The sequence below is a fragment of the Tyto alba genome, unplaced genomic scaffold (assembly GCF_018691265.1).
Source record: "Tyto alba isolate M040663 unplaced genomic scaffold, T.alba_DEE_v4.0 Super-Scaffold_14, whole genome shotgun sequence".
NCBI classification, from domain to species: domain Eukaryota; kingdom Metazoa; phylum Chordata; class Aves; order Strigiformes; family Tytonidae; genus Tyto; species Tyto alba.
Window position 1 is genome coordinate 57,503,493 of NW_024881276.1, and position 23,227 is coordinate 57,526,719.

At 39.0% G+C, this 23,227-nt stretch overlaps 1 protein-coding gene across 5 annotated transcripts in view; it reads left to right on the forward strand.

Annotated features, from left to right (window-relative positions):
• Window positions 1-23,227, forward strand: part of STXBP5L (syntaxin binding protein 5L) — a 205,905-nt gene that overhangs the window by 174,922 nt on the left and 7,756 nt on the right. For all 5 annotated transcript variants that reach the window (XM_032997513.2, XM_032997514.2, XM_032997515.2 and 2 more), the window contains one exon: window positions 7,819-7,989. In XM_032997513.2, coding sequence (XP_032853404.1) covers window positions 7,819-7,989 — 171 coding nt within the window. The remainder of the gene's footprint in view (window positions 1-7,818; window positions 7,990-23,227) is intronic.

The window sequence follows — 23,227 nt, forward strand, 5'->3', positions numbered from 1 at the left end:
CACCTCTTCCAGTATTTGATCATCCACACAGGAAAAGAGTTTTTCCTAGTATTGAACCAGAATGTCCCATGCTCCGAGAAGTGTACTTTGCCTCTCATCTGATCACTGTGCACCTCTGAGAACTGTCTGGCTCTGTCTTCTCCATATACTCAGATCAGGTAGTTGCAGAGAGCAACAAGGTCTCCCCTCAGTCTTCTCTTTTTTAGACTGAAAAAACCCCCCAGTTCTCAGCCTCTCCTCTTACATCGTGTGTGACAGCTCCCTTACCAGCTTGGCAGACCCCTGCTGACCTCATGCCTGTATGCCAATATCTTACTTGTAATGGGGAGCCCAAAACTGGGCACAGGACTTGAGATGCAGTCGGACAAGTGCCAGCTAGAGGGGAAGGATTACGTCCCTCAAGCTGCTGGCTATGTTCTCGCTGACTGAGTGGGTAATGTGGTTTGCCTTTTTTTCTGCAAATTCGATCACTGTTAAGATGAAAGTCATTGTGTGTTGGGCTAAAGGCATTCACTTTTACGTAAATGATGATAAAAGTTTGGCCTCTCTGCCATTTTACATTTTCAGGTTTGGATTTTGATATTCTGTAACTAGAACCTACTAGACAAAAGTCTTTCATCTGCTGAAGGTCAGGTGTATGACAGCACCAGTTTCTTCCTTAATTAAATAGAGGAGGTTTATGGTCAAACATTTTTGAAAGAGAACCTATACTAACAGATATCTTATTACTCTGCCAGTCCAAATAATCAGAATTAAAAAAAAAAAAAAAAAGCAACAAGAACAGGTTAACCCTGTCAACTATTACAGCAGAGTAGGCATGTGATGTGTTGTGGTTATATTTCAAATGCAGAAAGGGACTGTGTTCTGACTTCCAATGCTTCCAGATTTGAAAAAAAAAAAAAAAAAAAAAAAAAAAAAAAAAAGCACTGATCTATATGGGAGATTTAACAAGCAAGTAGTTTCAATGAAAAGTAAGTGCTTAAAATTGTCAAAATGATACCCTAACTAAAATACTTATAACTGATACAGTTTAATGTAGTCACGAAGGAAAGGCAATAAAATTTGTTAGCTGAAACAACAAAACACGCAGTAAAGATCATAAAACCTTTAAGAGTTGTTAATAACAAAATCATAGGCAACTGTTAGGCTCACAATGTAATAGATATTCACAGTTCCTAAATTCTCTACTTTCACTTAAAGAAGAGTTCCTTACTGAGGACTCTCAAAGGTAAGTCATTTTCCACTCCTTTCGAGCAATGCACACACATATGTAGTATTCTTCCATTCTGTGGTTTCTGTACACTTCTTAGGTTGTAATACTCTCTTGAAGTCAAACTCTGGGGCTTCACAGAGGTTGACCAGACTTGCCTGTACCTGGAGGTCCTCGACAGCAAATAACTTGTGTTGGGATTGAGCGCTCACACAGACTGTCATCTGTAGGCAGAGACTTGGGCATGAGACAGATGGTCCCGTCACGTTGTTTGGACTTAAAGCAACATCCAGAGGCTTAGTAACTGATCTGTGTGTACAAGCAGAAGAATATTTAAAAAGCAATAATCTTCCATGTATCGTTATTTTGACAACAAAGTGATAACAAAAGAAGGATAAAGAAGAGCTCTAAATCGGAAGTTATCAACTATAAAATCTGGTTTTGCAACATTAAAATAAGAACGAACTATCGTTACTAGTTGATTTATTACAATAACCCGGTATGAAATCTGTCAAAAATTTACAATGCAAAATGTTAACAAATTTGGAAAAAGTTAGATTTTAAAAAATTGTTTGATTGCTGCATAAAAATTATGTATAAACCTAATTATATTTGGAATGCCTTATTTGACCACGTCTGTGCCTTTTTCTGTTGAGTATCTGCAAGCAAATTATTTCTATGTTAGCATCTATGGAGTGGTGCTAGCTCAGTTATTTCAGATGATCTTACCTCTTTTTGGAAAAAGTCAGGGGACGAATCTCTGGAAGAATCAGGTTAGAACAGACTGCAAACACTTTTGTTGTAGTTATCTTACATTTTGTTCATTAATTTTAGATGGAAAGGTGGAGTTTTGTTTAGAAAGTCTCCAGGTCATTTGCGTCATGCTTTGTTTTTGTCATGTTCAAGTTGAAAATGTTTCCAGTCCAACCTCTTTACAGAATTTTTCATTTCAAAACAAGAGAATTAACCCTGGATTTTTCCATCCTGAAAATGCGGGTGCAATGCTACTAGTAAGGTTGCTCAGGACTAGTTGTTGATATCCTAGGTGGTCTTACAGTTGATCCACTTTCCTTGAGTGTTGCAGTGTTGTCCTTGGTGCAGTTCAGGATGTACCTTGTTTCATGCTTATGTTTCAGAATTAAATCAAGTTTTTCGTCTGTGTTTTCCTGTTTGTTGCACAAAGCACAGCAACAATTTATGTTACATTATTCTGTTGAGGCACACTGAGTGCTGTGTCCTTTCTGAGACAGTCAGTCCAGTAGTGTGGTGTTACGTGGTCACTAGAAATTCAGCAGAGGAACCTGAGGAGCAGAGTTAGATCCAAGTAGTCCAAAATTTTCCCACTGTTCTCAGGGAACAGTGAGACTTATTTTTAGATTTGCACTGCCAAGTTTGGTTATGATAATGTAGAGGTGATGTTATGACATACAGTAATATATTCTTAGTGTTCTTCATTTGGATAGTGGTTATTCTGTATTTTAGTTTCATTGTTCATAATTGCAGGCAAAACCCAGTAGTTTTAAAAGGGGCTCTGTCAGTGAAGATACACTTAACATTTTCAACCACTTCACAGTATTTTATTTCTCTGAAAAATAAATCTGTTCACCCTGCTTTCAAAAACAATGTGATATCTAGCATCAAGCGCCTGATGGGAGTTCATTACCATAATAAGAATACCATTATATTACACAGGAAGCGTATTACAATGACAGCATGTTATACTCCTAGTGTGGACCTAAATGTGCTAGCAGAATGTCAGGAGGGCAGTTCATCCTTCCTCTTCAAACTGATGAAGACACAATGGTAAATATGCACTTTGCTGGCAGTACATCTGTACCGGCTTCTTCTGCTAGGGCTCACACTTCCCCTCCTGCCTGGCTGACAGACCTGTGATCCTGACTTTGTAGGAGATTTTCTTTCAAGGATAATTCATTAAAAGTTTAAGGTGTCAGTCGGTATTCTTGCTAATGAACGATCACACTACTTTTACACAAGATTGGGTTATTTTACATGCAGACCTGAGACTGTTCTTCTGGCCAATTGGACAGTTATGAGATCTCTTCTTTTTCTTGATTTAAATGTGTATCTCTTTGCTTCGTAAAGAAATAATACCCAATATCTAATTTACTGATAATACACAAAATCCCTCAGTGGAAACAGATGGACTTTTCCGCCATTTAACAGCAGAGATCAACATTTGTTGAGGAGATTCTCTGGGACTCATTTTTTCAGGTTCTTTCTGCTCCCTATTTAAGCATCATTTTCTGGTCCTCTTGCCTGCTCTTTTATTGATTACTTCCTTACAACTTAAGATGATATTATAATGCTTCTAATTAGTCATGTTTAAATTCCTTTGTTCCCAACCTCTCTCAGATCATTAGTAAGAGCTGGTTTTCAGCTAGTTTTTGTGTGTGGATTTATCCCTTTTTTAGAACTGAAAAAAATGGTTGGTCTTGCATTTTTTTTTATTTATTATGTTTAGTGTAACACAACTTGCTAGGCAGCAACTTTTCTGCTTTCTTACTGACATTTTTAATACATTTGGTTTTAACAAGAGTTCAGCTTTTTATGGGTAAATTGTTGGTTTCTTTTGCTTTTTGCACAGGTCTCCAAGTAGTTTAAAACAGTCGTATGACAAGGCAGGTTGTGTAACGTGCACATGTTACTGTATGTAAACTAAAATCAGCATGTGTAGATATAATATGCTCCCTGCCTCTGTAATACTCCTGAAAAAAATTAGATTGAGCCTCTCCAGCAGGCTCGCTGCTGTCATGTTGCACATTGCAGTCTCATAAGGCATCTCTCGGTAGTTTCATCAGGACACAGTAACTAAAGTTACTTCTTCAGTTCCTCTTAATCTTCCCATCTCACTGGTATTTTGTGTGACAAACTAGCCTTCATCCAGCACAGTTCTGTTCCTTTTTTTAAGCAATTTTTTTGGGTGCACGCTGCACTGACTGGTGCTACTGTTTGGTAACGGGGATAGCTAAAGCATTTTTGACGGGTGTGGGTGACGCCATGAGCCCAGACAAAGGCAAACAACCAGCACCTGCACTTTAGAAGCAGCACATGGAGAACATTAGAGAATTTTATTTCCTCTTTAGTATATTTTAATACGCCTTAGATACAATGCATTACGAGCTGCTTTATTAAATCAGTGGAGTTAAATCAGTATAAAATGGACTAATGTATTGTAGCATGGGATAATTTGCTATGATTACTTCCAGTGGCTTGCATAAGCCTTACATTTTTAAATTAATGAACAGAATAGCTAGAGACTGAGCCCTGGCTGTTTAGTTCACTATCCACAAACAGGAGAAAAGGCTGCTGCCCTGGCAGAGTGGGATGGCTGTGACAGTCTGCAGTCTGCTTCGAGGATAAGCTCCACCGAGCCCGGATGCCCCAACGGGGTGCGTTAGTAACTTGGTACTTGCTGCTGGCATCTAGGAGCACTAGAGATTATAATGCAAAAATCCCTTGGCCTTATGAGCAGCAGCAGCACCCATAGGAAAGGGATAGCAGGCGATGGTAAATGCAGTGGTGGAAAAGGGCAGAAAAGAGAAGGGGATTTTTTGTGCAGTGTTTTCTCCCTAGGCAACTGTTCTCTGCTGTCTCCAGAAAAAGAGAGAGTTAGGAGCTGTTGCACAATTGCATCAACAGCACAGAGTGATCCATGCACTGCTTTTTAAGTACCAATGTTAATGTTTCCTATATCAACTGGTGCTCAGTATCAACTAATATTTCTGATATGAGAAAAGCCCTGGTGGCCACAGGACAAAAGCAGTAAGCCAGCAAGAAAAAATAAGTTAAAATGTTGTTCTTCCTTACAAATGGAACAAAGCTGGAAAAAAGCCAGACTTCTATAAACCTCTTTTACCTGTTCTTTGGGATGATTGGAAGACATCTGTCATGGTGAAGAAGCATCAGGCGATTGGGTCTCAGAGGGCTAGTAAACCATTGCAGTCATTTTGTCAAAAAGTGGAAGCTTGAGCATACTCACAGTCTCCCTTAGAAAGTACACTGTAGGAAACTAGTACTGTTTTTTTCTTACCACTTTTCTTGCACACTTACTGGTATTTTAGACAATGCAGTAAGGAACCCTTTCTGAAATAGTACATTATCTTTTTTTTAGAAACACTTTGTATCACTGAGCTTACACCATAAAAAAAACGTGAAAAATTAAATTTTAAACACACACACAGGTTTTTCTCATAGATTTGGGTGGTCTTCATCTGCTTGATGCTTCTCAGCAACAGTGTTGCCGTCATACTTCCCATAATTATATTACTCTTCATACAATGTCTTTTTGTTTTTACTGAAGTTTGAAGAGCTGCGTTACTCCTTGTTGTATACATTTAAAAAATAATTATACCTAATCAGAAGAACAGAATAGTGTTAAAATGTAGAAGTGTGTAGCTGATCATTAAAATCCCCCTTCCGCTTGTTGTAGCACTCATTAACATTTCACCAGCTTCGCTACTTGAAGGGATATTCCTGCAGCTTCTAGGATGAGGCCTATTTTTTTTCTACACAGGAGCTGGCTTTGCTTATTCAGAAAGGGATTGTCAAAACAGTTAAAGGGATTTAGGTGTCCAGATCCTAATGATTTTGTTTAATTTGGGCCTTTGAAGGTAACTGAGACAAGCAAGCACGCTAACAGAAATAACAGCAGCATTTCTTTTAAATTTAGCGTAGTGATTAGGGGTTTAGCTGAATCGTGCCCATTCTGTGCAACGTTCAGGGAAAGGCACTCGCAAATGTTGTTGATGTTTCTATAGAATATGACTCTTTTTCACTCTGTTATGTTCCTCAGCACTTCCTAGGATCCCCTTGGAGATAATTAGGTATCATGCTGAAACTCCTTCATACAAACTGAATTTTGAAGAAAGGAAGCAGCTGGATGAGGATGTGTCTGTTGCTGAGGTTGAACAGTCAGCCTGTGCCCTTGAACAAAGCCCCTGCTCTCAAAGGACTTTCTACTGAAATATATTAATAGTTCCAGCATATTTTGGAAAATTCCCTAACTATAAGTTGAATGAATCATCCACATCAGTTTTATATCTGCTGTTATCCCAGTTAATAGCCATGTATTAAGAAACATAAAAATCTTGCAAGTTGTGTCTCCTACAGAGCCATCTCATTATGCCGTACAGATACTAAATTGCTTTATAAGCTGTAATTCTGAACAATCCTTTCCAATTTTCTTCATTAAGACTGAACTGCTTTCACATGGAACAGACATGACTTACACATTGGAAGACTACATGTAATAGCATACTATATGCTGTATTCAGTATAGAATCTGTTTTATCATCTGAATATAGAAATAGCTTTTCATCATATACAGTGGAGATATCATGGCATGGTAACCAAGAAATAAATTTATCTTGGTATATTAACATTCATCTTTTCCTTGGATACAATCAAAGAGAGGTAACTGAATATGATACATACAGAATTTTAAGGACTAATCTAATTCTTAGATATAAATAACCTGACATTTAAAATGAAGGCAGAAATTCCAAGCTTGTCCTATATTACCTATATTATTGAGATTCCGTAGTTTTGAATAGAAATATTCAGTGTGCTTGCATATGACTGGATTTTTGTTATTCTTATTACCTGCTGTTTACTTAAATTAAGTAAATATTAATTACCTGCTGGCCAAAAATAATTCAGTTATACCTGGGTGTGTAGCCTTTCATATGTTGACAGGGAAATTGTGTTCAGTAATTCTTCTCATGTTACCTTACCCAGCATGAGAGGATTAAAAATATTTCACGGATGTTTTATAGTCTAGTCCAACCCACTCTGAACTATGATCTAAGCCTTGATCGGTGGATTGCTGTGGTTTAAAGACCTGCTGCCAGTGATGAAGAACAGAGGAACACAGGCAGAGTTTAAAGCATTTGTGCTTTCTTTCTCACTCCATCAGACAGCAGCGTGTGCTGTGCTGATTGACCATGGCTTCTAGCAGGGGTTCAAGGACTTAGCCCCATATCTTTAGCAGACAAATCAATTGTTCAGCAGGCAGTTTCCTTAGCAGTAAAATAAAATTATGTGGTATATAAAGAATAAAATGCTTAGCAATGTTATGGCAATTTTTATAATTATCCCAATCAGTGGTAGTTATATGCCTGTTTCATGCAGCTTCGAGTCAGGTAAGGGAAGATGTTTAGCTCTAAATTCTATCCTGTAATAAATTACACTTGCAGTTCTTTGAGAGCAAAAAGGAAAGATAGTGTTTATCTGGTATCTGTTAGGAGACACAACAGCAGGGATGAAAGTGTTACCAGCAGTATCTTGATAAATTGCCTGTGCACATAGGTCAACAAAATGCTGTGGGACCTGCAGTTGTTAGAACATGTACCAGTTCTATGTCCCTCATGTGTTTGTGGTTTTGTTTTTGTTTTGTTTTTTTTTTCAAAGTATACCTTAAAGATATGGTGAGTTATTCTTACATATACATGCTGGATTGGTAATACAAATAAGTAGCTATTCTCAGATTTGATTTAACCCATTCTTAAATATCAGAACGTACGTCTCTCCTCCGTGCTGAGCTTCGGGAGCTGACACCTTACCTAGCACTTGTTGCATTCACTTTCCAGATCACGTCAATGGTCACTGTACAAGTCCAACGTCCCAGAGCTGTGGTTCAGGAAAACGACTTTCCAGTGCAGATGTCTCGAAAGCAAACCGCCGAGGGCCCGGGAGGCCTCCCTTCAGAAAAGCGCAGTCTGCGGCCTGCATGGAGATTTCTCTCCCAGTCACCACAGAAGGTGGGTGGCGATTGATATTTTGCTAGGTATCTGCGAGTTTCCCACCGGGGGTGAAAGCAATTAAGTTTAGCATGATCCCTGTCCTAGTCGTCGCCCTGAACTGCCGTCTTCATCTGACTGTTTAGACTTGGAACAACCCGTGTGTGTTAGTGTTGTTACTAACAAGCCTGCTCCTGAGCAATGTGCTGCCTAGGGATGCGGCATGCTGAGCCTCGCCGAACTCTTACAGCCGTCCTCTCACCTGTATGGATTGGGTGCTTTGTTCCGGAAAAGTGATTGTTCACTGCAGCTTGTGTACAGTTATTGTGACAGCAAGTAGTACTAACGTTTTAAACTCTCATTGTCCCTACTTATCAAGTCTGAAAATGAGAAAGATATTTTTAGAATGTGAGTTCAGGCTTTGCACATATTTATTAGTGCTGAAGACTTTTATAAAATTCCACAGTCCCTGGCCACTGTTTACAGTAAAATTATAGCCCATAGTCTAATTGAATTTTTGTACTTATAAGCTTATTTCTTTAATGCTTGGAAAAAAACAGTCTTCAAATCTTGATCTATCTGAGTGCAGTCTTGATGAAACTGAGAGATACAAAGGGGACCACTCAGGGCAATCTGTTGTGCTCAAAACTTAGAATAAGCCTGTTTTAGTTTCAGCATTGTCAGGTATTTCACCCCAGGTCCTTTAAGCAGAAGCATTCAGCTGGCATGTTTTTCTTCAATCTTGATAGTGTTCCCACTCTGCTGTTGGGGTCCTTACCCTTGTCTCCTATGCTTCCAGCTCCGCCAGATTCTTGCAAAAGGACAGTGCATTGTCTGAGCAGAAAAGCTTCAGTCTATCAAAAATTGAAAAAGCATAGCATCAAAATAAATGCGGTAGGACTGTAGTGTTGGTTGTATTTGATTTTAGTAATAGGTAAAAATGTAATAATATTTAGACAACAGAAACTATAGAGTTTAATATTTTAATAATAAAATAATTAATTTTAACAATTAAGTCTTTTAAAAATCCAGGTTTTAATTTTAAACAACTTGCAGAATAATTTCCTAAGTGCCTAAGAGATAATAATCCCCTGTGGCTATTGTCTGGGCTGTAGCATGTCCTGAACCCCCCATGATGTTCTAAGAAATCAACAACACCATGACAGTAGCCCTCTGTCTTGTAAGGAACATTTGTGTCCTAACCTGCCCACCTGCAAAGGTGTCTGCACCACAGAAGTTCTTTACAGCTGGAACCAGTACTCCCTAATTTTGCTGATTGTTAATGGAGACCGAGCAACTGGAATTATATCACTCAGAGTGTCTGATTTTGTATTTTTAAATGCAAATTATTGCAAATACCTTTGCTACTAGTGGCAAATTGCTAGAATCTTTCTTTTTTTTCTTTATGATAACATAAACTAGCAAATTCTTTTTTGGCCTTGCTTCTGACTGCTGTGGGGATCACACAACAGAAAAAAATGGTGTCCACATGTCTGAGACCCTAAAAGAAAACATCTTAATTTGGCACAGAGGGTTCCAAGATCATGTTCTTGACTGAAATGGAGCTGATATCCTGAAGTCAGTTACAGTGTCCTCTAGCAGCTCCTTCCGTTTGATTTAAGAACATCATTTACCTACATTCATTCATGGGACAGAGCAAAACATTGTCAGAGGCTCTCTGCAAAATGTCTGGGCTGACCAAAGGTGTTACCATCTTCCACCTGCATCGTTAGGCCTCTGGTAGAAGTCACCTCCCGTCGCCAGAGGCTTATCACACCGGAACAGATACTGGTGGAATAGAGATCCTTTGACTTGTTCATTTCTGCTTAAGTACAGAAACATTTAGCTTTATAGAAAGTTTTCTACATTGGGTTACATTATCCAATTCCCTCTGCACTAAAGCAAATGAGAAATGCCCACATGATCAATTTTTCTGACTTTACTAGATGAGTATTAATCTTCTGCAGAGGAAACAGGGTCAAAAACTTGGGGAGCCATGACATTTCCACTGACATTGCTGTTTCTTCAGTGACCATCCAACCATCTCTCCTTTAGGAGAATGTCACAATATCATTGTACTCTTCAGAGATTAAATCATAGGCTGAACAGTAAAAATGTTAAATCACATTGTAGGCTTCATATAACATAACAAAGTGTAATTCTCAGCAATCAGTTATAAGAAGTAATCCTGCTTAAATACTAAACCTACCGTAAATTTCAGTTTTAATTTGAATTCATTCATGGCTCCTGTGTGAACATTGTACTAAAGCAGATTTACAGAGCTCTGAGGTGTTTATAAATTCCTGTGCATAAAGGCAGTTTTCACCTGTGTAATCACCGTCTTTTCCTCCACACTAGTTATTGATGATGATCATAACATAACCCTTTCCTCTACCTCTCTATGCGCCATACGAATATGGTAAGTACCGTTGTCATATAATATCTGGTTGTGGAAAATATATCACTGCCACGGTAGTTTCTATTGCAGTGTGGTTTTCTTCATCCTCTGTAGTACCTAACTCTTCTGGAACTCTTGTATGCAGATACTTCTGCAATATCAGCACTACTTGCACATAACCGGGCCACAGTACTACCTAATTCTTTTATGCTTCTTTTCTTTTTCCTTCCCATGCTCCCAGAGTAAGTAGTGTCACTGGCAGGCAGAACCTACAACCCCCTAAGGTCCCACTGATCCTTGTGTACAAAACATTTAGTAATACAGTGATACTTTTGATGGCATGACGATGCTTTCTGCGTATCTGTATCATGAAAGATTCGCTTTCTAATGTTCATGACTAATTGTAATACCTATCAAGTTTAACATTAAAGTATATCTCTTTCTAGAGATAATCATCTAACTTCCTTTCAGGGACCTGGAATAAATTAAAGTGACATTAATATTCCCGGTTCAAAAGTATCAGTGGTGTCACTTAAATGATGTTACAGCTCTCAGTAAGGTCAGTGAAATGACTGTTGCAAGAAAGAGCCAGACAATCTTTCAAGTAATTTATATTAACGAGGAATAGAATGGAGTATGGTTTGGGTTTGTCCTTGAGTGTGTGGGTTTGTGTACAAGTCACATTCTATCAGGTCTATAGACTAAAATAATTTTCTGGTTATTTATATTCTCTCATTAAAACAAAGCCATCTGTCCAACTTGTCTAAACTTTTTTTTTAGATGCTTGTGGTATTAGTCTTTTGACTTCTAGATCTATTAACTGATCAGTCCGGAATGACTGACATTCTGACATTCTTCATGCATCTTGAGTTTCTAGACATACTGTTTTGGCAAGTGTTTGATTTATTTCTGAAGGTTTTTATACTGAATAATATGGTGGAGAGTGATATGATCCTTGAAAGATTCTTAGGCTTGGGAGTAAGGAGGAGGTTGAGGGAGAAGGAAGATGAGAAGTTAAAAGGTTTGTGAAAGAATATGCTGAGAATAAGCATTCTCTCCAAAATGTGGAACTGGCTTTGATCAAAACCTTATGGTTGGGCTGTTCCAAAATAAAATGAAAAAAATCTTCTCTGTGCTAAGAATTTATTTGCTACTTAGGAGTATATGCTGCAATAAACAATAGATGTATTCACAAGAAATTATTAAATTTTTTTATACTCTCATGTAGTGAATCAAGATACATATTTTATGTCCTCGCTAGAGAGGTAGTATTTCAAGTTAGTATTTAGTAGGAGTTTATTATTCTACCTGAGTAGAATTTTGATTAGAGATTGCTATCTCAGTAGTGTTAAGCACTTTTTATACATAAAGAAAAAATCCTTTGTGTGTGGGTGGATGGTTCTTACCTTTTCTTAAGCCTGTCTCTGAGGCACTGATAACATTTGGAGATTTTTTAATAATGCTTCCAGTTCCTGCTCTTTACAACCTCTTCTAATTGATTTGATTAAAAAGATAATACATTTGGGTGACTAATCATAAGATATCTATTAGAATAATAAGTCAGTCCTCTCCTCTCACACTGGATTTCAAAAGCTACTTACATAAATCTGATATTTTTGTACAATAGGAACAGTATTTCCAGCATTTTCATCAAGTGTATTTTCAAACAACTTTACACAATAAATTCTTCTGACTTCATTCCAGTTACCTGATAGTCAAGATTTTGCTGACTCTTACCTCTTTACATGTGTAGGATTCCTGATACAGAAAAGCGTTTTTGGAGAACCTCTTTGCAACGATGAATAATAGGAAGAAAATGGGGGGGGGGGGGGGGAGGGGGAGGAGGTGTCTTGTTTTCTGCTGGTCAAAATATTCCAAACTGTTCAGTTTCATCAAGTGCTAATATTTCTTCCACGCTCATAGAAGAATAATTCACAAGCCAAGTAACAGTCGCAGAGGAGTGGTGTCTGTGGATGCATGGTTACTGTTACTGCTTAAACCTAGGTCTTTCCAACTATCCTCATCTAAGGTGGAAAAACTTGAAAAGTGCTAAAGCTTTTTAAACTCAAGTAGATTTCATTCCAAGCTAAAGATTACTGCTACTTCAGATTCAAAACCTGGGTTTTTATTTTTCCCCAAAACACTAGTATCTAGATCAAATAGCTTGTTGTGGTTATATTATTGTGAATAATTAGCCAGATATTTAATACAAGACTTCTCAAATACCATTTATACTATTTAAAATGTTACATGTTATCCTGTAGTATCTTCTGGTTTCATAAACCCAGTATTCTCACAGCTATAATAATAAATTCTGTAGTTGCTCAATATTCTGTGTCTAATTTTAGCAAGAAAGTAAAACTTTACAAGTCCTTAATAACATTTTATTGATTTTAAACAATCTTGTTTTCACATATTTTTTATTAAGCTCTTTCTTCCTTTCAGTAATATAAGAATTTATTTGCGTTATAAACAAAACCACAAATATAGGAAATTCCATTGCTGAACTTCTACACTGTAAACTTCTTTTAGTTTTTCAACCAGAAGTTTTTGAGATTTTTAGGAGTTAGTGACTACATTTCTTTGATAAGGCTTTCTTGCACATGGTATACACTACTTCTCTCTTTTTTTTTTTTTTTTATCAAGTTAACATTATGCTTTTAAATATCAACATCAATAAAAATATACATGAATGCAAATTATTCTTAGTCAAGAAAAATCCTTACAGAGATTCTGTCCTATGATAACACGCTGTCGAAAGGGAGTGTGTTTTGTCTCCAAGCTCAGTGGATTTCTTTGCAGGCAGTAGCCACTTGCACTGACCATGTCTCGCTCTGTTCCAGCTCTGGGCTCCAACTAGCACCCTATTTTGTCTGCAGGTGTCCTCACAGAAACATTGGAATAGGGATTATATTAACCTTCTGTTTAGTTTCGTTGGGGAAAATGTGTTCCCCTACCTGGCTTGCCTTTTGTCCTATTGCACAGATCCAAAACAGTCCATCTCAGTCTAAGAGCTAATACTGCAGAGTTGTTAAACCCTTTAAAGTCCCCTTTCAGCTTAGAACAGCAGAGATCCCAGCCTGATCAAGAATTTCAGTGTGGATGAATAGGCCCAAAACATCTGCTCTTTTTCTGCATAGGAAAACAAAATATCTATTTCAGTTGAGTTTTTAATTGTAATTTTAGATTAAAGAAGACACTGAATTAAAGAAAACAGTGATATTAAGGAATAAAAATAAAATTGTTGTGGGAGGGAACTCAGTGTGGTTATACTTGCATAGCTGGTGGGTATATGGATGTGTGCACAGATACATATTCTGGCATGCAGTCCTCTTTCTTTTAATAAATTCTAACTAACTCTGAGAAGTCTTTCAGATTTGATACTTCCTGGTTATTGCTTTTTTTCAAGCATTCTGCTTCTTTAAGCCAGTTTGCATTCTCCAATGCATGACTTGCTAGTTGCCATCAAGAGCTTGTGCTGGCAGACTCTGCCATTTTTTCCTCCTTGCCTGCATTCATGCAGAAAGCGGGGAATTCCCTGTATATATGTCCATATGGGGTTATATCATACATCTTAGGAAGAAAGTACAGACAGGACGGAGTTTTTCCTTTGAAATGCTGTGTTTGGAAATCTATTTAGTCGCACCAGCAGTGATAGAAAACTGTCTTTTTAAAATTCTTTGTATTTCCCATTATGTAGTTTTTAACTAGCCCGGCTTAATCACCCTTGACTAGAAAGGCCATTTAGGTCTTAGTGCTTCAAGCTTGTCTCTGAACAAGGAAACCTAACAAGGATTAGCTGTGCATTGTAATTTTCTAGGAATGCTAAGAGCAGAGTCAATTTGCTTTAGCTTTTTGAATTTTTTAAATTTGCTTTAGCTTTTCTTTAAAATAATTCAGTTTCAGTATTTACCTTAGCTTTTGGATTAACTGTTTTCTGTAGTTCAGATTTGATATAGAGCACCTGAATTGAAATGTCTCTGTGAGCTGGCAAAACAAACCGCACAAGAATATTTAGTCATTATCTTTAATAACCTTATCAAAAATTCTATGGCAAGTAAAATACATTTTCCATTTTAGTCGATTCAGTGTACTCATATACTTTAAGTTTTTCTTCTTCATCTGCATATAGAATGACTAAAACTATTGGGGGGATAAGTTCTTGTGTGCGATTTTGTCCAATTTGTTTTGGAAATTGAGAGTATTTGATATATGGTGCTATATACTTTAAACATCTTTTATTATTCAAAAGTATTTTGAGGATCACCATAAGAAGCCTTGTACATAGCCTAGCAGAGGCTTCCGGATTTTTTTTCATGATGGATTTTGATTTAGCCTTCAGTGCTGAGGTTTTTGAGGCTTTTAGTTTGAATTTTAGATTCAGGAAATTTTACGGTAATCTTCTGTGCGTGTCAACCTGTTACTTTACTCTGTTGTTTCTGTAACAAGGTTTCCAAAGTCTTAAGATTGATCTGTATCGTAATCAGTATCGGCCTGAAAATACGTGTGAAGCCATAGAGGATGGATGACCTTTGCTCTCGTAAGTCCAATATGCTGTAGTCAGACTCTTGGAAGTATGATACCCAATGGCTCTCTTATAAAAAGTCCGCAGCCTGAGGAACCAGACTCAGCTGAAGTAATGCTGCGTATTGCAGTATTTCCTACGTAACTTCTATACCATTTATATGGTTTTTTTCTCGTCAGACGTGGCTACGCTGTTATGCTGTCTGCAGCAGTGCTGTATGCAGAGCACACTGGATTTTTTTGGACGGGATGAGTGAATGTCACCACTAGGTTTCCTGCCCATGTGGTGATCTGTGGGGAGAAGAGGGGGATTTCTGGTTTTATCACTGGCTTCTTTTCTTTTGGGTCTATTGGGTCTAAAGCCCACATGTGGATGTGAACTGAGTGATGATGGCCTAGAAGACGATCACTGCAGCGATCCAAGGAAAGAGAGAAACAACCTGGTTGCTTGATTTAGAAAAATATTGAAGAAAACCCACGAAATTATTCAAAGGTACGGCAGGATACTGCAGAGAGGAAGGGAAAAATTTGCTGTCCATGTCTGCTGAGAAAACAACAGGATGTAATGGACATAAATTGCTAAGGCAGAGGGACAACTTCAGGGAGACAGTAGTGGATTCATTTTAATCACAAGGGTAGTTAACCACAGAGATGGATTCTCTGAGAATGTTATTGCATCTCTGGCAGGTTTTCAGAACAGCTCATACTCTCCACTGCATTCCCTTTGCCCTGCCTCTCCATATTACAGAGTGGATGATTTCCAGTAAACTTCCTTGCCCAAGCAGCCAGCCAAATGGACACTTACCTGATCCACTGGGCATGTTACAGCAGTCATGGGACCACACTTGAGGCCTCTAAGTGCCATGGATTTTCCCAGCTAGGCTTCCACAGCAGATGGAAAAGCCCTTGGCTTGAAATTTTTTTTATTTATTTCTCAGTGACGGGATTATGGTGTTGGTTCTGCTTGTAAATCATTTCAGTTTTGTTAGCATTTGGAGTTACTTTACATCATTGTAGCTAGTAAGAATAGTATAATAGGAAATAACTTAGAGGCACTATGGTAAAGTTCAGTTGGACACCACATTTCTTGTCTGTGCAGAGAAGCCTATAAAAATGTTGGAGAAAGTACCTTTTCTATATCTAGAAATTTAAGTTCCTTACTGCAGAAAGCTTTATTCAAATAAAATAAAAGTTATTAGGAAGTTTAAATTCTTTTTTCCTGTATTAAGCAAAATTACAGCACTTCTGGTGTAACGGGCACTGCACACTCAAGAATTTCTGAACAGAAAATTCTGCATGGCTGTAATAAAACATTTGGCACCGAAAAAGCAAGTGTTCCAAGGAAGGGAATTCCAGCATCTTCTGCAAGGTTTTCATATCCATTTCAAAGTATTCAGTTTGAACACTGAACTAAAATCCATAGATTATTCATGGGGGAATATAATTGTTTCCAGAAGTGACTTGTCCGTAGTGTTCTTTTTCAGTTATGGTGGAGATGAGATTGTGTGTGCTTGTCTTCTACTGTAGGTAAAATAAAAACCTTCTCTTTTTCTGCTTCCTCTTAGAGAGGAGATGTAGAGAAATGTTAAGGGTAAGCAAGGGGTAAAGCCTGGTCTGCCTGTGGTACAGACACATCAAAATTAATGGCAAGACAATTCAGCCCCCCTCCTTCAATCCATCCCTTTAGGATGCAGTCTGAGAGAGAGTGCACCTGAGAGTGGATGTCCTGACCAAATGGATGGGGCATGCCACTTGCCCTGGAAGTCTGCTGGAAGACATCCATAAAAAAAAATATGTTGTTATGGCAAGAGGAAGCCCAGTTTCTAGACCCCAGCAACGTGTTCCCCAGAACACATTCATATTTCATATGAGGTCCACAATAAGTAAAAAATAGGACCAGAAAGTCCAGAAACCTTAGGCTCAGCACCTCAGCTGAGCATCATAGCCATCAGTGGCTCAGCTCCCAGGGGAGACACGAGGAATGCTGTTCCTCCTTACACCTTTGTGGCCACAGGTGCATAAGGCATGGATGGAGGGAGCTGGTCCCCTTAGACTGATTTGTGCCTACAGCTTACAGCCTTCAGTTTTCTGCCGAGTGCAACAGTCACTGAAGTGCAAAAAGCCAGTGGAGCTGCCATCATTGTAGACTGAATCATAATCTTTATCAGATCTAACCACCGGCTTCCCTCCAAGGCTTAAGTGCCATTTAAGGGTGTGTCTGCCTAAATCTAGTCGTAACAGAGCAGTTTGCAATGCCCTATGTCCCTGGAAGAAGCAGTGGGGGGAGGTTGTAGACTGAGGTGCCTTGTGAAAGAGCATGTCTAATGGCTAGGAAAGGCCTGGGAAGAAATGGAGAAGAGACTTGCATGGATGCATGTGAGCTGCTGGTGCCTAAACCCCAATTCTGTTGGACTAGATAGAGTTCATGTTTGTTTTTTCCTTGGACTGTATTTTCTGTCAGGTTCTATAGGATGTTGGTACCCACTTGTTTTCTTACAGGAATCTTCAATTTTTCCTTGTTTTTAAAACAACCAACTAAATGAAAATTTTCTTCTTCTTATGTTCACTGAATGTCTAGTCAGTTTTAATTTAAATGTTTATTTGATTCCAAGTTAAGCTAATTTCACACTGTACTCTAGGCATATTGAATGTGGAGGGTGTGTTTTGCACTGCATGCTCAACTTTAGCATTTTTCTGCTTGCTAGCAGTCGCTTCAGATCAACATAAACTGGTTTTCTACATCTGAAATACTTTTTGAAACATTTTTGGAAGTGGAACACACTATTGGGTGGTTCCTGGTACTTGTGTGACAGAATGGAATAGGTGGTGGGCTGTTGTGTGTAGAGAACTAGGGAAGAGTATAGGAATATTCTGAGATTGTTCAAGTTATGTGATGATAGCTGTTCCAAAGGAGTTTTTTTAAAGCAAAGCTTTTCTAACTACACTTCAGTTACACAAGAAGAGGATCTATCAGAGGGGAAAAACAGTCATTTAAAATGCTTTCGCTTGCTTTGTTATAACATTAACTATTTTGATTTTGTTATTGAATGAACCCAAGGTTTTTCTTTCATAATGCCTTTCGTCTCCATCTTATTCTTGGGTACTTCCACATATGAAAGTTATACGACAGACTGTTCTTTCCCAAACCATCAATGTTATGAAAGACGTTTCAGCAGAATGGATATTTTCAGTTGGGATTTAAGGTCTAGAGAATTATGATGGCTTTGATTAAAAACCCTATGTACAAACTTATGACCTATATCCAGACTGAGCTCTTAGTGATCTGAATGTGAAGACAGTTTGCTTGTGTAAGTCAAGGGAAGTGATTCATACAACTGAATATGGAAGTTTGATACATTACTTACTGTAAAGATCTCTCGTGTTTTTATCTTTCCATAAAAATGCTTCTTTCTACTTCATTTTCAAGATGAAAACCAGTTCTTCCCTAACAGTTTCCTTCTGTTTTTAAAACATGCTGAACTAAAACCTAAGCCTGAACTTTACCATATTCTGGAAATATCAAAATAAAGATCCAGGTCTGGTGACTTGAATCTATTTTCTCTTTCAGGCCTTTCTTTGCTGTCATTTACATCAGTCTTGTGTCAGTACGATTCCATGAAGCCATTCCAGGGCAATATATTTCTGAACTTTTTCCAGGGAGAGTCAAGCGTTCCACACCTCTGAGCTCCGTGTAAGCACAGACATAGCCACCCTCGTTTGAATGCTCTGCAGGCAGTATAGACACAGGCTTTTCAACAGAGTTTTAGGGAAACTTATTTGAGTTGATCCAACAGGAAATCTTTCACAGTGAAATTCCAGATTATTATTGCATTGTTTGTGCTTAAAACAATTTCTGCTGCTTTCTAGTGGATTGCTTTATGTGTAATGCAGCTTTAGAGTGGTGCTATTAAAATGTGTTTGAAGATGTTTTTAGCCAAGCAAACGTGCCGTGTTCTTAAATGTGTGAAAACCCTGCAGCGTTACTTCCTGCCCCTTTCTCCTCTGTGTTGCTGAAGCATTGCCATCAGTAGTGTTGTTCAGTCTTTGTGTCTCTATGATGTTACTCAGTGCAAATTCATGTTTGAAGTATAATTCCTTTACTCTGTGTTTACACTGGCGTTCAGAGCTTTGCATGCTTTCTTGACTACGTAATTGTAAAAGTGACAGATTTCTCTTAAAATTTTAAGATGATGATCCTTAAACTGGCACATGTTTTAATAGTTTCACTGGCTTTGGTTAGGTCTGGTATTTGGGGTTAAAGCTTTTAGAAATCTCCAAGTGAGGAGACTCTAAACCATTTAACTTTGTTTGAGACTATATCAGTTTCCATATGAAAAAAGGTCTATTTCTGTATATGTTTTATAAGCAGATCATTTAGTCGGTATGTTAAAACCAGGAAGTGACCTATAAATAGCATCCAAGACACAGTCAATTGCAAAACTTCAGTAATGAATGTAAACATTTCCAGTGAAAATGTTGATCTTTGTCACTGGTAGTTTTTTTTTCATTCCTCATAGCAAGTGATACTTTGAATTTCATGATTTCTAACCTCGGGAAGAAGATTACTTTATGCTTGTGTGTTAGTGCTAACTCCACTATTCTAAAATAATCACAGTGACGATTTCTTGGAAGAGATGATAGGTGAGGATGTGTTACCCTTACAAAGCCCTTGCTGCAGCTGTGAATAGAGAAGTCAAAACATTCCCCTGAAGATGGCATACATATTTTCTTCTTTTTTTTTTTTTTTTCAATTCCATGGGAAAGTAGGGACATTGCAGTTTTATTTCCACTAAACAAAAGGAAGGTAAAAAAAAAATTATCTGCAATCTCTGCTCTGTAAAGGTGACAGTTGAAGCACATGGAATCATTTACTCAAATTACCTTTTAAATTCTCAGAAAAACCCCAAGCCCTAAAATTAAATCTCCTCCTAGACACCAGTGCACTGCAGCAGAACAGCTCTGTCATGCAAGGAAAGAGCTAGGACGATAACTGCTCAGGGCTGCTTTCCTATAAATGTCATGATGACAGTTGGCTCAATTGTTCTTGTCCTTTTGCAATGCATGCGATTTTGTGGCAGTAGGTTACATTTCCAGACGGGCAATGCTTCAGCAATTACATGGAATCAGTACATTCTCACACGACGAGCTTCACTATACTGCTCACACATGGATGAACAAAGGTAAGACTCATAAACACGGGCTTCGTTTTTATCCTAGCATGCAATTTGAAGCGTCCTGTGTGTTTCTGTCAGTGAGGTGGGTAGCAAGTTAGAGGTTTTGCAGTTGGTTTTAAATCAGAAGCCTTCTATTTATATGCTGCTGATCGTAGCTGGAATTTAACAATCAGTCCGGTGTTCTGAAGGAAGAGTTTCCATCTATATCTCGCTAACCCAAACCATGCGTAGAAGAGGGCTGGATCAAAACATTTTGAAGAAATCAGGACTACTGTTAGGAGAGTGGTGGTGTTTATATTGTATCGTCTTAACCCATGAAATGCAGGTTTTTTTAAGTGCACTGACTGCAGATAATAATGCTTTTGCTCAGAGCTGCTCATGTCTAACAGCGTGAACAGCAGCATCTCCCAAATGACAGTCACTCATTAGCTCTCAGGGGACACTGGACCCCTCTGATGGTGCTCTCAGCTCTGCTGCTGCTAGCTGCAGGAACAGCCTGGAGACCTATTTATAAAAAAAAAAAAAAAAAAAAAAAAAAATGCCAAGAAATCTAGGTCTGCGAGAGGAAGAGGAGGGAAAAGGACATGGTTGTCTGAGAGAGACAGCTGGGTAGGAGCAGAGGGATCCTGGGAGTTGGATATGTGCCTCTCCGAGAAAAGGGAATACTGGACTCCCTCAAAGCAGGAGGCAATTTAGAGGCAGGAGCACATTTATGAGAAAGTGTCATATAGCAGGATGTTCTGCAGAGGAGGAGAAGAGGGAAAGAGAACTGAGGGCCAGAAAACTATCTGCCTTTCACGTGTGAACGCCCTGTCCCCTTACTGAAGCAGGGAGTCCAAATAAGCCTCGTTTGACCTAGGTTACAGGGAGTACCTGGAAGCGGTCCTGGTTCAGACTGAGGCAGAAAGATGTTGTAGCTGACATTCTTGCTACACCCACTGTGCAGTGCAAGAAAAGGAAAATATAAGACAAAACCCAGGATGTGGTGGTTGGGTTAAGGATTACTACAGATTGGCAGTGTTCGTACAGGTCAACGTTTAGAAGATGGGACATCATCTTAAAAGACATCAATCATGCTAGAAAAGGATATGACAAGTTTTTAAAATTTCACAAAGTGCTTTTATGTTTCTCTAGGATACAATGGAGTGGTTTCTAAATAGATAAAGGGAGTCCCAGGGAATAGGCCTAAACTAAATTTTATCCCAAAATCTAGGAAGAAAAGAGGCTGCTACCATGCTTTAGAGCTAGCCAATAAAGTCACACAGTGATTGCAGCCTTTCATAGGTTTTGGTTTGCCATTCAGATATATTTAATGACATCAAATTTTGACACATGTCATGCTGGTCTTTAGAATTTCAGTTTGAGTAGTGTATTTAATAGGAAATGGCACAGTATGTTCCCAGAAGTGTCCTAAAGATTTTATCTGTTAGTGTCAGTTCTGCAAAGATGTATTAGTTAACTGTACTGCACAGGAGTGAGGAACATTTCTTGTTAATTTAGGGAGGGAGAAAGCTTGATGACACATGCAAATGGCACATCATATATTTTAAGTTCCGTGTATGTCGCCTACACTAACTGCATTTGTCCTTTCAACATCTTTCTCAGTTTCAGAACCACCATATTTGAATTTTATGTGACTGTGATATTAATACACCTGTTACAGAGAAAATTAATTACATAATAACATTTTAAAAAATTAGGTACCCTACAGGGAAAAAAAAATATATATATATATATATATGTGGAGCCCTGATGATCTCTGCCTTGAAATTACTGTCTTCCCCTTCCTTACCTGTCAGCTGTCACTGTGCTTAGGAAGGAGCGGGGCCAACCAGTCCACTGCAGGAGAAGTACAAAGTGCTTGGGGTTATGGGAAACACTAATTCTCAAGGTATTAGAAGCTGTGTTTGCACGTGAATAAACAATCCCAGTTTTATGCGGATATACTTAGCAGTACTGAGGCAGAACAAGTGCCTACGTGACGGTGAAACGGGGTGAGGGCAGCGCTTGGAAGTTCAAGTAGACCCAAGTTTCTCTTCCGTGAAGATGGGACTGAAGTGCCAGGGATGGCTGTCCTGCGAAGCTCCTGTTTGACAAGTTACAAGATGCCCACAAAGTACCGAAACTGGCCCAAGTGTGAAAGAGCAGCAGGGGAATCTGCCCCCATCCCTGTGTGCCAACTTTGAAGGCAGCATATGTGGAAACGTTTGGTGAAGTTCCAGTAGGGCTTTGCCGTGGGTCTCTCCAGTCCCTCCCAGGTAGCTGCTGTGGAGAAGATAATTTCAGCAGCTTGCACTGAGCCATCTGGGGAGGGGAATACAATGCTCCAATACGGTGTCTGAGGAAGAGATTCACCAGCGAAACTTCTGCTTCTGGGGGAGAGCAGGAACCATATACACGATGTGAGGCTTATCCCAGTTTTAAGCTGGAGTACGTGAAAAAGTCCTTTTCTAATTTTATTCTTCAACCATGGCAGAAAGTTTTGCTCTTTTTAGACATTTTTACTGGCTCTGAAGAGACAGCTCTCTCTTCTGAGTTATTTGAAGGATAATTTCATACCAGACATGGATCTACTTCGCAGTGATAGGTTCAGAAGTGAGCCTTTTATCTCGGGTCCGATAGCTCCAGCTATTTCTCCACCTCCAGAACCTCCTGGTCGTCTGGTTGTTATTGTTGGAGAAAAGCATGTGAGGTTTCCAGTCATCTACGTCTATTTTTGACTACAGGTTGGTAGAGAGCAACACTGGCACAAGTTGTTTTGCAAAGACTGTGCTGACAGCCAGCCCTACTCTCTCCTTCCCTCCACCTCCTTTACTTTCCAGTAACTTTTTAGCCCCGGTGTGATTTAGAGCCTCCAATGTGTTGCCACCGACAGTTCCTGCCAATGCCAGGAGCTCCCTCGCACAGCTTCGTGCTTCCTGCCTGGCACCGGGCAGAGCAAGGCAGAGATCCTTCGCCCTGCAGCAGCCAGACCCCGTCTGTTGTTATTTTACTCTGAAAAGTTCAGAAAGTGTCTCTGTACCTATGTATTTGCAGCAAGGACAACACGGCTCTGTCTCCAGCTGGCTCTCGCTGCTGCGCGCTGAAGCTCGGGCAGAAAGATGAAGTAGGCAGCGCTGGCTCACCGTGCGGTTGTTGCCACGGGCACGGAGCAGGTCTCTCA